Raw genomic sequence first — 16,844 nt, 5'->3', positions numbered from 1 at the left:
TCAAGCTGCTGGAAGGGGCAGTTCCGGAGTTCCGGCCCCTGACCTGTTTCGGACAGCACCCCTTCCCACACAGAGCCTGCCGGGGAGCCTCCAGAGTGGCCGGGAGTGGAAGCCAGAACATCGCCATGCCCTCCTGCAGCCAGCCAGAATCTGCCCCACGGACTGGCCTCCGAGCGCTGTGGCTCCCATCAGGACCTTCTTCCCAGCAGGAATGTCAGTCTGGGAAAGGCCAGTGGCCGGGTTAGCGGGACTCAGAAAGGCTAGGGCCCCTTCGCTGGGGAGGCTCATCTTCCAGCCGGAACAGCTACTCTGTCTCCATGGACGGAGGCGAGATTCCTGTCTGTGCAGAGACGCTCCCCTCCCAGACAGGTGCTCCCCAAGCCCCCCGGAGCATGGCCTAGCTCCCCACTGACCTGGGACGAGTATGTCCGTAGCATTATGGGCCAGGGGCTGCCACCCCTCACTGGGGAAGCCCAAGGGGTCCTTGTCCTCAGTGCCTTTGAGAAGAGAGGAGGCCAGGCTGCTGGGGAGGCCCAGCCCTCACTAGGCTCTCAGTGCCCACAGCATCTGGGCTAGGCCTGGGCCGAGGCCAGACCACCGCCTCGGTGAGCTGCCTGCCTCCCTTCTCCGGGCCCCGCCCTCCAACAAGGCCCGCATTCCCAGGGGACCGAGCCCAGTGTCTAAGTGGCCGCCTCTGCAGGCCCCGGGGCTCTCGTCTCACCAGGACAAGGGGGCAGGTCGCAGGCACGGGACTCGGTGGCAATGCAGGTGAAGCCGCAGGGCCGAGTCCTCCTCTGGCTCCCGCTGCTGCAGCTCCCACTGCAGGGAGACCAGGGGCTCCACTCCGCTGGAAGCTCATAGTCTGGGTCAAGGCAGGGAGCCCGGGGTGAGCGAGCACAGCCCACAGGGAGCATCGGTGCCAATCAGCAGAAGGCGCCCCTTCCTCAGGAGGACGCCGCCCGCGCCAGGGCTGCCGGCCCCGTGGACGAAGCCTGGGCTACATTTCAGCCCCCACCTGTCCCTCAGTGGGGCCCCATGTACAGCGGACCCCCCTGCCAATCACGTCGGTCAAAACCACGGCTGACAAGACTGCCCTGGCGCTAGGATAGGAAGGAAGATCCTGACTTCCCACGTTCGGGACCCAGTCCTGGCCCGAGGAACCTGCCGTACACCATGACGGCACGTGCAGACCACCGTTGTGCCGGGCTGGGACCTGGGGGTGTCTCTGTGGAACCTCCAAAGTCCTGACACAGCTGGCTCTCTCCTCACTTCCCAGGCAGGTCTGAGCAGACGGGCACCAAGAGTTTAAGGACAATTAATGGAAGAAGAGCGGAAAGGCACGCAAATTCTGCCGGTTTACATTATTTTGGTGAACTGGGGCAAGGCTGCCGGGCCTTAGTCTTCATCATGGCACCGCCGTCCAAGGACGACACGTCAGGGCCCTGGGGAGAATGGCTGCAACTGTGCCTGAAACACGAAGCATGAAACTGCAGTGCAAAAAATGAGAATGGCCGTCATGGGGGCTGGGCAGGCGTGAGGGGGCGTTTTCTGGACAGTCTGGGCTGTTATGTTGTTTTCCGATAAAAACAGCCAATATTTACTTGACTCTCTGCCGGCACTTTAAGTGTATTAACTCACTTCATACCCTCTACACCCAATCTTATGTAGTAAGGGTTGTGTCATTCTCCATTTTAGAGAGGAAGGAAATGAGGCACAGAGAGGTTGAGTAACTTGCCCAAGGTCACTCAGCTGGTAGGTGGCCCAGCCAGGATGCAAACCTCACATAGTCTGAACATGAGGTCAGTTGTGAGTGGTGGGGTTTATAGCATTCTCCAATTTGTTGGCAACTGAAAGATATGACTATAAAAATTAACAAATGTTCGTTTTGCTGAGGGTGTCTCAGGGCTGTTGTGAAGGTCAGATGTTTGGGGAAAGAAACTGCGAATTTTGCAAGCTATGGGTAATGCTGCTACTTAGGGGGCGATGGTGTCTGTCCACGCCTAAGCTCCTGGTCTCCACAGCTGCCCCTGCTCGGGAAGCTCTCAGGCCTCTCTCTAGCCCATTCCCTCTCAGGACCTCCAGAGGCAGCAGCCGGGGATGCCAAGATGGGGGTGCTCACCGTAGCCGGCTGGACCCTTGCAGGCCCAGTCCCCAGGGGCCAGCCAGCCCCGCTCCCAGCTGCTGGTGGCGCCACTGAACCCAGGGTCCTGCTCACCGCACTCTTCCTCGTCGCCGTCCTCCTGGCCTCACTCTGGCCGTCCTCTGCAGGGTAATCGCCCTCCTCTTCCTCCTCCTCCTCCTCTTCTTCCTCTTCTTCTCCTGGGGCTCTGCCCTTGAGATCAGTCCTCCCCTCCTCGCCCTCCAGGTAGCCCCAGAACAGGGGCCAGAAGAGCTCCTCGGCAGGCAGCCAGCGTGAGGCACCCTGGGGCCAGCGGCTGCTGGGCTCGGCCAGCAGGTCCATCTCCACCCCGGCCTGGGGACCCTCCACCACCTCAATGGTCACCCTGCAGAGGGACAAGCACAGGCTGGCCGGTGAAGGAGGGCTCAGAGCAGGGACAGGAGAGATGACAAGTGTAGGCGGCAGGGGCAGAGGCCCTACCTTCCCTCCAAATCAGCTCATTTTCGTCACCAACCTTCCTGGCCTCCCAGGGCATATGGGGTCACAGTTTAAGACTTGGCTGTGCATCAGAATGCCCTGGGTGTTCCAGACTCCCTGACCCAACCCTAGACACCTGTTTAACCACCTGAGGTGGGGCCAGGCGTGGCGGCTCTAACACTGTGCCAGGATAGAGACCTCTCGCTTAAGAGATGCTGGCTGTGAACTGCGGCTCCATCTGGGGCCGCTAACAGCCCTGGGGCTCGTTGTGGGACTGGAAAATAATAGCGAAGACAGCAAACTCCCATAGCGGGCCCCGGGTGGGGAGGTGGGAGGGGGACACAGAGGGTGCAGGGGGGCAGGGATGTCCCCTCACTCGTCACATGGTGGACAGAAAATAAGAAACATGAAGTCATTTATGTGAAAGTGAATTCTGAAAACATTATTTTTGGCTATTACAAAATAATATGAGGGGTGCCTGGTGGCTTAGTCGGTTACCTGTCTGCCTTCAGCTCAGGTCACAATCTCCAGTCTCCGGGTCCTGGGATTGAGCCCCGCATCGTCCGGCTCCATCGTCAGGCTCCCTGCTCAGCAGGGAGTCTGCTTCTCCCTCTCCCTCTGCCCTTCCCCCAGCTTGTGCTCTCTCTCTCACTTTCTCACTCATGCTCTCTCTCAAATAAATAAATAAAATCTCTAAAAAAAAATGAAGTTACTGAACAAAATTTGGGGGAAAACCAGCAAAATATAATGAAAAAAATTAAAATCTTTGACAGATAACATTTTGATGATTGGTGTTCCAGGTTTTACACACACACACACACACGCACACACACACACACACGTGAGCAGACACATATACTTTTAAACAATTTAAGAATATTAGATTCCACACTTTTTTGTGGCCTTTTCTCTTCTGATGAAAGTGTTTGCAAACCGCAGGTGCTGCACCAAAGGCAGAACTACCACCAGGGACTGAGGATCGGCAGTGGGGAACATAAACTAGAGTCCCACTGGCCCCATAAAGCCCCTCTGGGGCGGCAGCCCCCCCACTATCGGCCCACCCCATTTTGCGTGCAACCGACCCTGCAGGAAGGGTTGGGCCTGAGTGGGGGCCACAAGTCCCTCCTCCCCCAGATTCCTGGGAGCCCCTGCAGCTCACGAAGCTTCTCCACACGTCTGGTCCTCGTGACAGCCCTGCCAGGGCCGTCTGTCCCTTGTCACGGGCTAGAAGACAGGGGCTCAGGGGGCCACGTGTCCTGCTCAGTCTGTAGCTGGGAAGAGAATGAGCATTACCCCCACTATTCCATCTTCCATGACCCTGAACAGGACCCCTGCCCTGCAAGGAATACAGTTCAGCCCAGCTCCTTTCCTGGTGCCCACTGGGCCCACGGCCCTCCTGTAGCTCTCACCTGGATATTGGGGTTCGGGGCACTCAAGTCTGTGTTGGCCAATCTTGGCAGTTTCTGCAGCTCAAGCAGCAAGGGAGTGTCCTCCGGGGTCCTGGGAGGGGCCGCCCTGTCCGGGCTCGGGGCTGCTGGCTCACTGAGCGCCTGGCACCTGTGACGGCGTGGCCCTGACTGCAGGCGGCGGGTTCTGGGGAGCAGAAGGCTCCCCTCTTCTTCCCTAGGAGAGCCGGGATCTGAGGAGGCTGATACCTGAAAGAGAGAGAGGCGGAGGGAGGGGTGATTGGGGTCAGGGCTCGCCCCAAGTAGACCTGAAGAGGGGGATTCAGGAGCCCTGGGGTCTGTCCAGGCCACAACCCCCCCGTGTGACTATGTATCTGAACATACTGGCTTTACCGCCTCAGAGAAGTGAGGCCATGTCCACAGAGTGCCTGGACAGACGGAGCCAGCATGAGGCATGGCGGGGCCTAAATCAGGTTTCTACACATGGAAGAGACACAGCTCACCTCCTCATTTTACAGATGAAGAAAACTGAGGTCCAGAGAGGGAAGCCTGTGTTTCCAAGTGCAGTTAGCAGACCACATGCCTCAGAGTCCCCGGGGCTCTTGGCCGGGAACAGACAGCGGGCCTCCCAAGTCAGGGCAGGAAGGCCTAGAAAAGCCACGGGGAAGTGAGGGCAGACCTGGGCCTTCCCCCAGCAGACTCTCCGGCCACTGGCCCTCCCAAGCCGTCCAGGTGGGGGCTGTATTCCTTAGCACCCCTGACCACTGCTACCTTCCTCCGCCTGCCCACCTGGGGCCCGGCACCTTTTCCCACTCCAGGTGCTGGTACAGCTGTCTGCCTGCCAGTTAATTCCCTCCACCGGCCAGTGCCCCTGGGGGAGGGGGGTCCACACCGGAACCGTCCCTGCTTCCGCTCAGACAGTAAGTGAAAGACCCTGCGTGTCTCCGACTCCAGCTGCAGCCCTCACCCGCTCAGTGGGACAGTGGGGCGGCCGTCCACCTACTTCCAGGCTGCCGCCATTACTCAGGTCTCCACAACAGGACAGAAAGAGCACTGCCCAGAGCTGCCTTTATGAACCAGGAGCTGGGAGCCAATGGATCCCAACCCACTCAGTCCACAGCCCTGACCCCATTTCCCACCTCATATCTGAAACGGTGTGAAAAAACACAGGTCTGGACAGTCAGATCAGCCTGGGTTCAAATCCCAGCTCTGCCTCTTACTGGCTCACTCAACTCGATCTGCAAAATGAGGATAATTCCTACCTGGAAGGACTGTCAGAATTTTATTTATCAAATATTTCCACAGCATCTGTGGCACTTTTCTATACACTCGATCACTCATTTCATCCTCCCAACAGCCGTCAGAGGTAGGTGCCGGCTGTCATCCCCATTTGGACAATGGAAACTAAAGCACAGAGAGGGCAAGTCACTTGTCCAAGGTCACACAGACATTTAGTGGTAGAGCCAGGATTTGAACCAGACACCCTGGGCCCAGAGCCCACACCCTTCTTCTTCTTCTTTTTTTTTTTTTTTAAGATTTTATTTTTAAGTACTCTCTACACCCAATGTGGGGCTCGAACCCACACCCTGAGATTAAGAGTCACACGCTCCACCACTGAGCCATCCAGGCGCCCCGGAGCACATACTGCTGACCCTTCTGCTCGGACACTACAGGCAAGAGTGTGGAGAGTCTACTTCACGAATCAGAGGCTTACTCAGTCTAGTGTTTTGCTATGACTTTCTTTCCTTGGGTTGGAAAGAGAATCAGAACCTTCAGTCTCTCCCCTTGAGCCCCTCCCTCCAGGGGTCTGCAGACACCCGGCTCCAAGGCTCCTGCATTAATCTCTGTGGGCCCATCGCGTCCGGCTCTGGAGTCTGCAGCTCAGTCAAAGGGCTCTGGTCTGGACAGCCAGGCTGGGTGAGCAGAGGATGGACACATGAGTAACAGAGCAGCTCAGCCCCTTCGCTGGCCAGTCTCGGAGGCCTGGCACATCCCCACATGCTGCCTTCCTGGCAGCTCCCACCCACGACGCCACCAAAGCCCTAACTGTCCCTGTGATGTGGTTCAGCGGCTCCTCTGTCTGTGGCCTCTGGGGTCCAGGGACAGGCAGTCTCAGGACAGCAGGACCTCAGGGTCTGCAGCCTTTCTGGCTGACGTGGATGCCCCTGCCCTGTGAGCAGATAGTTAGGCAGTGGTTCTCACTGAGGACATTTGGCAAGGTCTGGAGACATTTGTGGTTGTCACAACCTGAAAGGGGTGCTCCTGGCACCTTATGAGTGAGGCCTGAGAGCCTACGACACATAGGACAGCCCCACACAAATTATCCAGCCCAGAATGTCAACAAGGCTACAGCGAAGAAGCCCTGCTCTCGGGGTGCCTGGCTGGCTCAGTCGGCAGAGAACCTGACTCTTGATCTCGGGGTCATGAGTTCAAGCCCCACACTGGGTGTAGAGATTACCTGAACACATACATACATAGATAACTAAACTTAAAAAAAGAAAGAAATCCTCCTCTAAAGTCAGGCCGCTTAGGCCTGAATCCCCAAATAGCCTGGCTTCTGACCTGTGGGACCCCGACGGGGGACATAAGTTCTGTGAGCATCGTTATCTGTAAAATGGAGAACAGTGACGGGAAAGAGCTGGTATCCAGCAGGTGCTCAGAATGTGTTTCCAGCCCTCTTCCACCTCTCCACTCCCTGGTGCCCAAGTGGAACAGATGATGAGCAAAGGCCATAGAAAGCCCCGGCTAATCATCCCAGCCACACACGCCACCCTTCTCTGCAGCTGCTCTCGGGGCCCCCTGCCCCATGTTTCAGGCCCCAGGGAACCCCAGGAGTGCAGTGGAGGGGGGACACCAGTCTTATTTTGGGTTCCTTCAGAAGCCAACCTTGACACAAGAATTCAAGGGCAAGGGGTTCCTTCGGAAGGTGATTCCTGGAGACGCGAGCAGGGAGTGGGGGAGGGAGTCAGGGACAGGAAGCAGCTAATACAGAAATGCTCCCTCAAGTTAGTGACCACGGGGGACAAGGGGAGCTCAGTCCCATCGAGGGTCTCAGTTATTCCCCCAGAAGAGGGGAGCTGGGCTACGTACCTACAAGCCCTGCCGGTCACTGGTTGAGGGCTGCCGGAGGGAGGAGAGGATTTGCTCCCTGGGCACCTCAGGCTTGCGGTGACAGCTCAGAGCAGCCCTAGTGGCAGTGACAGCCATCTGGCAGCTGGACACTGGCAACTGGATGAAAGGCCTGCAGAGATCCGGGCAGAGCCCCCAGAGCCCTGCCCCGCAAGTGCTGTCTGAGCACATCTTCCCTCCCCAGCCTGGGCCAGGCCCTTGATGTGCCTTCTGCCACCCCAGCTAGACTGCAGGCAGGACTTTTTGTCTGCTTTGCTCCTGGGAAGCCTGTGCCTAGCACAGTGCCTGGTACACAGGAGGAGCTCAATAAATCATCGCTGAGTGACTGAATGAACACTAGCAACCCCGAGGGTTAAGGCGACTACATTAACGATGAGCCCACAGGGAGGCTCAGACAGGGTCAGGGATCGACGGGGGGTCACCAAGGCTACAGTACTGGAGCTCGGGTTCAAACTCAGCTCTGCCTGATCTCAACGCCCACGCCTGGGTGCACGCACACATGTGTGGACACACACGACGACAACCCCCATGCACAGCCACCTCTGTATTCACAAAGCACTTCGTGTTCGTCATCGTGCTGGCAGCTCGTGGTCACGGGTGTAGGCTGGAGGCCCCACGGCCTGGGTTCCAATCCCGACTTGTACACTTAGGAGCTGTGTGACCTTGGGCAGGTCAATTTAATCTGCCTTAAACTCTGTCTCCATAAATGAAGGGAAGAGCAGTCTCTGTCTTGTGTGGTTGCTGAGTTAGAACGAGGGCTGCCTCAAACACGGCCAGCGTGCGGTGAGCCTCACCTAGGGTGGTGACGGATGTTTCTAGAGAGACAGTACCCCTCCGGCCAGGCACTGTTAGTTCTTTACGTCTTAGTTGGCCTGAGGTCCCCAGCCACCGCGGATGTGGGAGCTCTGGGGGGTGTATTCCCATGGCCTGAATTCTGAGGTTCCAGCACATTTAAGAACACTTGTCTTGTCCCCCAGGACCACCTCCCCCATCTGTTACCCTCGCACGTGGAGTTTCACCCAGGTACAAATATCCAAGTCCGTTCCTTGCGGGAATGGCATCAACGCCCAGATAGACATCAGATATGTAGACATATACCAAGATCTACCCCCCATTCTCTCTCTCTCTCTCTCTCTCTCACACACACACACACACACACACACCCTCCCTGGCTTGGCCAGGCGTGAGCCCACCTGCTAAGCTGCTTCAGCCCCCTCACAGTGCCGCAGGGGTCAGGAACTTGCTCTGGATAATGAAACCCCCCAGGCGCAGCCCGGCACCCTGCTCCCCACAGCCCCAGCAGTCCAGGCCCACGGACACAGAGCCAGGCTGCACACAGTCACCCCGGCCTCCCAGGAGGGGCTGGAGACCTAGCACTCAACAACACTGCCTCTTCCAGGCCAGAGGGCCACAGGTGGAGGAGGGGGCTGGACTTCCCCCTCCAGCCCACCCGGTCCCCAGCGGAGACCTCGGAGCTCCTCCTTGTCACCAGAGTACTAGTGACAGGGTGGGTCCTGCCAGGCCAGACTGGCTTCGTGCTGTGTGCCCGAGTCCTCGCACAGGCTCGGCATCTGACCACTCCGTTGCTGCCGTCTTGAAATGCTTCGAGGCCCCACATTCTCATTCTGCACCCGGCCCTCCGATGACGTAGTCAGTGCCACCAAGCACACTCGCTGAATTCTCACCCCCTTGGGGCAGGTGCTCGTGTCACCCTCTCCTCATAGCCGAGGCAGCCGAGGATCAGTGAGGTGCGGTAATTTGGTTGGGGTCACCCAGGGGGCTGGCGGAACAGGACTCAAGGCAGGTGGTCTGGCCGGAGGGGCTGTGCCCTTGTCCCTTGTGCTTGGCCAACTCCAAGCAAGGGCTGCACCTGCGGGTTCGCTGACTGCCGCACGGGGTGCACAGTGTGCCGAATGACCAGAACACTACAGCACGATGTTCCACTCTTCACACCCACCCCTCCGTTTGATCTTCAGAACAACCCAGTGAGAGGCAAAGGGGAGGAACGAGATTGGGAGACCGAGAGCCAGAGACGAGAGGACTTGCCCGGGACGGCCAAGCAGCCCAGCCTCCTGGCCCCCCTTCCTATTCTTCCCTTTCTCCCTCAACCAGCTTTCCAGTAGTTCCAAATTCTGAGCAGGAAGAATGTTCCGGAGGGAGAGCGATGGTCACAGTCAAGGTCCAAGGAGGTAGCCAGCGGCCGGGGGAGGCTGAGGGTGAAGCCATAGGCTTGGCATCACAGACACCTGGGTTCCAGTCCCCCTTCTGACACTCACTCACTGGCTGGGCTAGAAAGTGGGCCCCCCCCCAACCAAAGAAAACCGACCTGCAGGAACATATCTGCTTCCTGGTGCCCCGGCCTGGCAGGTGAGACCTTTCAACCCACCACGCCCCTCCTGCAAGCCAGCCCTTGATGCCAGGCACCTGGCTGGATGACACCCAGGCCCAAGTGCTGACTAAGCACCCCGACCGTATGTGTCACGCTGCCCCAGGCCCGCAGGCTCCTTCCTCTGCGCCTGAGCTTGTCACTCTCAGCCCGTCCCTCATGCGAGCGTCCTTCCGTGGGGACCACGTCCCTGCTGCTACAGCAGGAACGCCTGCAGCTCCGTCCCATGGGGGACCCTTGCTGCGGAACAGTCCATGCAGCCTGGAAGAGCCGTCCTCTCTCACTTCTCTCTTCCCTAATTCTCATCTCCATCACCCTCCCGTGGCCCCAAGTTCCTCAACTCTTCCCCCCCCCCCGTCTCAGGTCTTCCCTTGCCTGCCCAGGAGGTGGTGGGTGCCACGGCAAGGGGTCCAGGGGTCCCGGAATTAAGCCAAGCTGGGTTTCAATCCCAGTTCACCGCTTACTAGCTGCAGACGATGGGTTAGTTATTAGATCCACCATCGTTTCCTCATCCCTAAAATGAGGAAAACAAGACAAGCAACACAAAATGCTAGGCACTGCGGCTGTCTGGGTGGTGGTCGGATCCTCACTAGAGTGGAAGACACCCAAGGCACAGCTCTGTCATTCTTTGCCCGTCTAGCACCCAACAAATCCTCGTAACGACGATGCCACGCACATGCACCATGCTTCCTCGCCCAGCAGGCCACCCAACAGAATGGGCTCTCTTACTCCCATTTGACTCTGGGGGTAAACTGAGGCTCAGCAACAGGTCTGCCCAGAGAGAGGGTGGCACACTTTGTTCCGGATGCTGATGATTTCAAGACTTTTCAAGACTTCAGATGAGCAGGCTGGGGGGTGTCATGCAAAGATGGACCATACGGTCCCTGGTAGAGCTCTCGAAATGACAGCCCAGGCTGCCAAGCTCAGTTAAGCTTACCAGCTCTGTGCCTTGATTTTTCCCTCTGGAAAATGGGAATAACAAGCATGTCAGAATGGTGCAACAACGAGGTAACATCACATAAAGTACTTTGCACGGACTCTGCCAGGCCCAGAGAAGGCTCGCTTCCCCTCAGTCAACCCGTACCTTTAGACCCAGGGCGGGGGGTTATGTCCTTCAGCTGCTTCTTCAAAGTCTTTGGAGTTGTCAGTTATTTCTGACCAATCACCTAAGCCCTTAGAACAGCATTCTGCCTTATCCCAACGTGATTTCTTAGCTAACACCTTGCTGGGGAACAGCTTAACACACATCACGCAGGCTTCGGAAGCAGTGTTGGAGCTAGACAGGATCACGGAGATGACTTAGCCCCTTATTCTAAAAGTCAGGAAATCATCCACAGTGAGTCATACATGAGTTAACGACCCACTGGGACCAGGAGCCCAGGCCCTGGGCTCCAAGCTCTGTTTTTCCTTCATGGCACTAACTTGCTTTAACATGTCTTTGAGGGTTCTGCCAGGCCCTATTCTAGGGCTGGGGATATGACTTTGGCTCTGAAATAACTCATCCTCTAGGCTAGTCTTGGGGCAGATCCGGCAAACATACCACAAATAATCACAATACAAAGCAGTAAGTACTAAAACAGAAACTATGTCAAATGAGTAGGGGGGAAAATGTCAATTCAATTCATTTTATGACCAGTGTCATCTCCACCTAGCAGGTGGGACTGGCCGGAGGCTGTCGGGTTCCTCTGGATTTGTCTACAGCAGTGGTTGCCGACAGTGGTCGGGGCAGGGGTGTCCCTCAGGAAACACTGGGCAATGTCTGGCTCCATCCAGGTGTGGGTGCTACAGGCACCTAGTGGGTCAAGGCCAGGCACGCTGCTGAATATGCACAATGCACAACAAAGAACTATACAACCCGAGATGACAGGAGTGCGGGGCTGAGAGGCTCTGGTCTATAGGACGTGCTCTCAACAAGGAGCAAAAACTGGACGCTGGGGGCAAAAAAATCTTGGCTATTACAACGATTTGCAACACATTAAAGTGCCATAGTACACAGACAGTATATTTATGGTATTAAAATTTCAGTGGAAGAGGCACTTAGGGGGAAAAATATCTAAAAGTCTCCTTAGGAAGGCAGCATTGAAAAAAAGGTGGATGAACACCAGTCCACAGAGACCCCAAGTGCAGGCAGGCCCCTGCTTCCCACCGCCTCTGGAAGGCCTCAGCAGCCTGGGCACTACTAGCCCCCCAGGCTGGGCGTACCACTCACCCACCAGTCCCCTGCACCCGGCTGGGCCTCTCAGTGTCCTCATCTGGAAAATGGGAAGAAGTACTCTGTCCTCCTCCTAGAAGAGCTCAGTGCATGGGAGGAGCCAGGACCCCTTGCCACACCAGCCTGCATACCCTGGAACAAGGGTTTTGTCCCCACGGGGATGAGTGTCCCCTGCAGTCCAAGAGGAATGGCTGGACTGCTGACCCTGGCGCAAGGAGGCAGATTTTGACAGATCGTGTTTCCTCTCCACGTCTAAACCACTCTTTTTCAACTCGCTCCTCTGTTTTCAGTCGCATCCCCAAAGCCCACTCACAGGCCACCCAGAAAGCGCCCCCCCATCACGTCTTAGCGACCTCTTCTCTTCCAAGTACATAGTTATATCACGGTCCCTGGCTGATACTACTCCCCAGCAAGTTGCAAGCCCCCACTCACTACCTCATCTCATCTCCATTCACACCCAAAGGGACTCAAATCCTTTGCAGGTCTGATTTGAGGCTGCACCGGCTGGTTATGCGGCCGGTCGAACCTCAGCATCTCCGCGCAGCGCCGCGTTCCCCTCCCACCTCCCGGCTCCTCTCGGAGCGCGCCCCTGGACAAGGGGGCTGCAGGAGAGGTTCGCTCAGGGCGAGGCAGCCGCGGGCGGGAGAGGCCGGGCTGTCCCGCGGGGTCCGCGCCCGGCGCTCGGCCCAGAAGTGGAGTCTCTCCCCCGCGGGCCCGCCGCCCGGCCGGGACGGGGGCTCCTGCAAGTCCGGCGCACCTGGCCCTCGCTCCGCGCCCGCCCTCGGAGGTCGCCGCTCGCGCCCCGGCCCCGCCGCTCACCTCCGCCAGCCTCGCGGGGCTCCGGGGCCGCGGCTTCTTCAGGGGGAGCGCCCGGCCCGCGGCCAACAGCGCCGCCAGCAGCACCACGCCGACGAGGAGCCCCGCGCGGCCGGGCAGGCGAGGCATCGTCTCCCTCGCGGCGCTACTCCGCTCCGCGCCTCCGCGCCTCCCGAGCGGCTCCCGCGCGTCCCTTCGCGCCCGGCCTCGCCTCCTCCAGGGGAGGGAGCGCGCGGACCGCGGGGGCGCGCGGGGTTCGGCCGGGGGGCCGCGGAGGAGGGGGCGGGAGACCGGCGGCCGCGGGGGCGCGCGCGGCGGGGGCGCCGCGCCTTTCTCGGGTCAGCGCCCGGGACGTCGTCCGACCTTCCCGGAGGGGCGGCTCCTCGGCGCGCCCGGAGAGTCCCGGCCCGGCGGGGGCTCCCTTTGATCTGGCCGCCTCCTGCCCTCTGTGCCCGCCGCTATCGCCGTCGTGGCCCCAAGCGAATTCCTGGCCGGGGGTGGGGGGTGGGGGAGTCGCAGCCCTCCCGCCCAGCGCTGCGGCTCCTGCGGGTCACCCTCCTCGCGGGCGCGCAGACGACGCCGGGGCACTCGGAGCGCCAGCCGCGCGCGGGAGCCCTCAACTCCTGGGCAAATGTTTATTTGTACCTCGAGGTAGGTTTGCTCGGGGACGAAGGCCGGGAAGTCACTCCCCCAAGGCTCCCCCAGCGACTCTGCCGGAAGTAGAGCCCGGAGAAGCACCTGCCACCGTGCAGCCGATTTCCTCGGGATGTTCGCAGAGCACTTCAAAATCCCAGAGAGACTTGAGACTCAGATGTGAGGGTCAAGTCCCAGAAGGACAGCCAGCAGCTGGACACGTTTGAGGTCGCGGTCAGAAGATCGTGTCCTGCCTGCCACTGGGTGTCACCTAGTTTTATCCTGGATAAAACAGTGGGACCACCCACTCCCTCCAGCGAGACACTCGTGCAGGGATCCTCACGTGTAGGGTACGCGGGTCCTGAAATAAAAACTTAGCTCATGATAAAGATCAGGAACTCCGATGGGCAGTGACAATTTTTGTGGCGTGATGGGGACTGTGAGGGAATGTAAGCACAGTGACACAAGGCAGGTAGGGGGTGGGGGGGACGGAACTGGAAGGTTGGGGTTTGGACAGGTCAGTGAGGAGCAGTCAGAAGACACTAGGAAGATGCCCACTTGAGCCAGGAAGGCTGCCTGGTTTCAGGGCAGGGATAACAGATCCCTGGGGGTGCTGGGGAGGAAGGCCAGGAAACCCGCCATGGCGGTCAAACTTCGGATCTGGGTTTAGCCAAAGTGAAACTCTTAGGGGACTGGGCACAGTTCTGAGAAACCACTCTTATCCTTAACAGCACAGCCCAGGAGTCTGCAGTGTTTCGAATAGTGCATCACAGGGATTACAACGTGGGTCTGGTGTTGGCCGCAGGGGTTTGAATCCTGCTTTACCATTTACTAAGAAATTATTATTGGACAAGGTCTTTGACCTCTGGGTGCTTTTGTCATTTATAAAAGTGGGGGGGGGGTGTCGGGGGGAGGGAGGCCTGCCTAGCAAATGGCAGGAGTAAGTAAGAATCTGTGTTAAAGATTTTCCTTAGGATGAAGTTGCCATTTTTTGGTTAAAAGGGTCAAACATTGGCAATTTCATGTTATTCAACCTGATTAGATGCTTGGTACACGGTAAAAACACAAACCAAAAGAAACTGGCCTTTGAGCACCTGCTACACATTATGGCTTTTTCTACACGAAAGGTGAGCTACCTTGTTCTTTGTTTTTTAGGATTTCTTTTTCACACCCAACCTATTTTGTCTGTTCATCAAACTTTTTTTTAAAGATTTTATTTATTTATTTGACAGAGATAGAGACAGCCAGCGAGAGAGGGAACACAAGCAGGGGGAGTGGGAGAGGAAGAAGCAGGCTCATAGCAGAAGAGCCCGATGTGGGGCTCGATCCCAGAACGCCAGGATCACGCCCTGAGCCGAAGGCAGACGCTTAACCACTGTGCCACCCAGCCGCCCCTGTTCATCAAACTTCTGCACCTTCCACCAGATCAAGGTCAGAGCTCAAGTTCATTCATTTGGATGGACCTGTCTCTGAGTCAGTCACTACAGCTGTGCTCCAAGCCCTTCTCCCCACCATCCTTTACCTGGACAGCGGTCCTGGCCTCCTGACTGGGTCTGCTAGATCCACTCTTGTTCTCACTGCCTGCTCACCGGTGCTGTTGGTTATCTTCAGTGGAAAAAGGCGCCTGGTCCATACACCCTTCTGAGTTAATTTGATTCTAGTCTGTCATTCTTTGAGCTATTTTACAACTCTATAGATTGTAGGTAAGAATAGTGAAGGGAAAACGTTCTTGTCTATAGAAATGCAAATTATGTCCTGTCCCCTAGAGGCTCAGTTGACTTCTCAGTATGGAAGAAGCCCGTTTAGCCTTCATTTGCATTGATTTCAATATTCTGGATCTATACATGTTGTTTTTCTGGATCTGCTTTGATTGCTTGTCATATCCTTACCAGTTTCCTCATTCATCAGTTAAATGAAATCTTTAACTCATGTTCATTTTTACATCTGTAAGGGAGTCATGATTTTTTGAAAATGATCTAACAGTCTTGTCATACCCAGTTAATTCCTACCTCCCCAATCTTGGCTCCCAGCAACCACTTGCCCACTCTCTGTCACCATTGGTTTTGCCTTTCTAGATTTTTGTATTAATAGAATCATATTTATATATTCTTTTGTGTTTTCTTTATTTGAGCACATTTCTAAGGTTCATCACTATAGTTGGAGGTATCAGCCATTCGTCCGTCTTTACTGCTGAGTAGTATTCCGTCACCCAAACATACTACAGTTTGCTTCTCTGTTCACAATGGTGGCATTTGGACTGTTTCTAGTTTAGGGCTATCATGAATACAGCAGCCGTGACTATTCGAGTGCAAGCATGCACGTGCTTTCACTTCGCTTAGGTGAATGAACTTGCTGCTAGAAAAACTGCCGAATTGTTTTCTCCAATGGCTGTGCACTTTGCATTCCCACATCTTTGCCAACACTTGGTATTGTAATTCTTTTTTAATTTAGCCATTCTAGTGGGTGGGTGAGTGGTGGAATCTTATTATAGTTTTAGTTTGCATTCCCCCAGTGACCAGAGAGGTTAGACATTTTTCCATGTGCTTTTTTGGGCATTAGTGTATCTCTTTTTCAAAAGTCTGTTCAAATCTTTTGGGACGCCTGGCTGGCAGAATCGGTAGAGCACCCAACTCTTAATCCAGGGGCTGTGAATTCAAGCCCCGTGTTGGGTGTAGAGATTACTTAAAGAAATAAAATCTTTAGGGGCACCTGGGTGGCTCAGTCAGTTAAGCATCTGACTCTTGGTTTCGGCTCAGGTCGCAGTCTCAGGGTCCTGGGATCAAGTTCCACATCAGCCAGCTCTCTGCTGAGACCAGAGTCAGCTTGTCTCTCTCCCTCCCCCTCTGCTGCAAGCCTATGCATGTGCACTCTCTCAAATAGATCATCTTTTTTAAAAAAAAAAAAAAATTAGAGATTTTATTTATTTGAGAGAGTGAGCATGAGTGGGGGTGGGGGCGGACACGTAGGGGCAGAGGGAAAGGGACCAGACTCCCCACTGAGCGGGAGCCCGATGAGATGTACAGCGGGGCTCAGTTGCTGGACCCTGAGATCATGACCTGAGCCTAAGGCAGGCACTTAACTGAGCCACCCAGGCGCCCCCACACCCCCAAAAATAAAATCTTAAAAAAGTGTTCAAATCTTTTGCCTATTTTTTGGTGCATAGTCTTGCCTTGAGTTTTGAGTGTTCTTTCTATACTCTGGATAGAAAGCCTTTGTTAGATATGTATTGTGGATGTTTTGTCCTGGTCTGGAGTTTGTATTTTCCTGAGTCTTCAAGTTTTCGTTTTGATGAAGTACAGTTTATCAGTATTTTTGAGCCGTGCTTTTTGTGTTCTAAGAAATTGTGGCCTAATCCAAGGGAACAGATATAAAACTTTACTTTTATATTTTCTTGGGTCCTATAGTTTTTATGTTCAGCTCTATGGTTTTGACTTAATTATGGTGTATGATGTAAGGGTTGAGGGTCATCTCCCCTAGGTATTCAGTGGTTCCAGCACCATTACTGACTATACTTTCCCTGTTGAAGTGACTTGGCACTTTTGCCAAAAATCAACTAACCATATATGTGTGGGTCTATTTCTGGACTTTGTATTTTTCTTCTGTATGTTAACATAGTGTTAGTTTCAGGGGTCCAATATAGTGATCCAGCAATTGTATACGTTTCTC

The 16,844-nt window shown here is 55.8% G+C and overlaps 1 protein-coding gene across 1 annotated transcript; it reads right to left on the bottom strand.

The window, feature by feature from the left end:
* Nucleotides 1-12,674, bottom strand: ISM2 (isthmin 2). The gene is given in 7 exon segments (XM_040641251.1): nucleotides 1-497; nucleotides 722-862; nucleotides 2,120-2,245; nucleotides 2,248-2,504; nucleotides 3,489-3,568; nucleotides 4,006-4,251; nucleotides 12,231-12,674. Coding segments are annotated over 7 exon segments (1,791 nt in total).
* Nucleotides 12,675-16,844: the final 4,170 nt, after the last annotated feature.

The sequence above is a fragment of the Ursus maritimus genome, unplaced genomic scaffold, assembly GCF_017311325.1.
Source record: "Ursus maritimus isolate PB19 unplaced genomic scaffold, ASM1731132v1 scaffold_25, whole genome shotgun sequence".
Classification (NCBI taxonomy): Eukaryota; Metazoa; Chordata; class Mammalia; order Carnivora; family Ursidae; genus Ursus; species Ursus maritimus.
The sequence above is the reverse complement of the archived record's forward strand: the minus strand, read 5'-3'. Positions and strand labels throughout refer to the sequence as shown.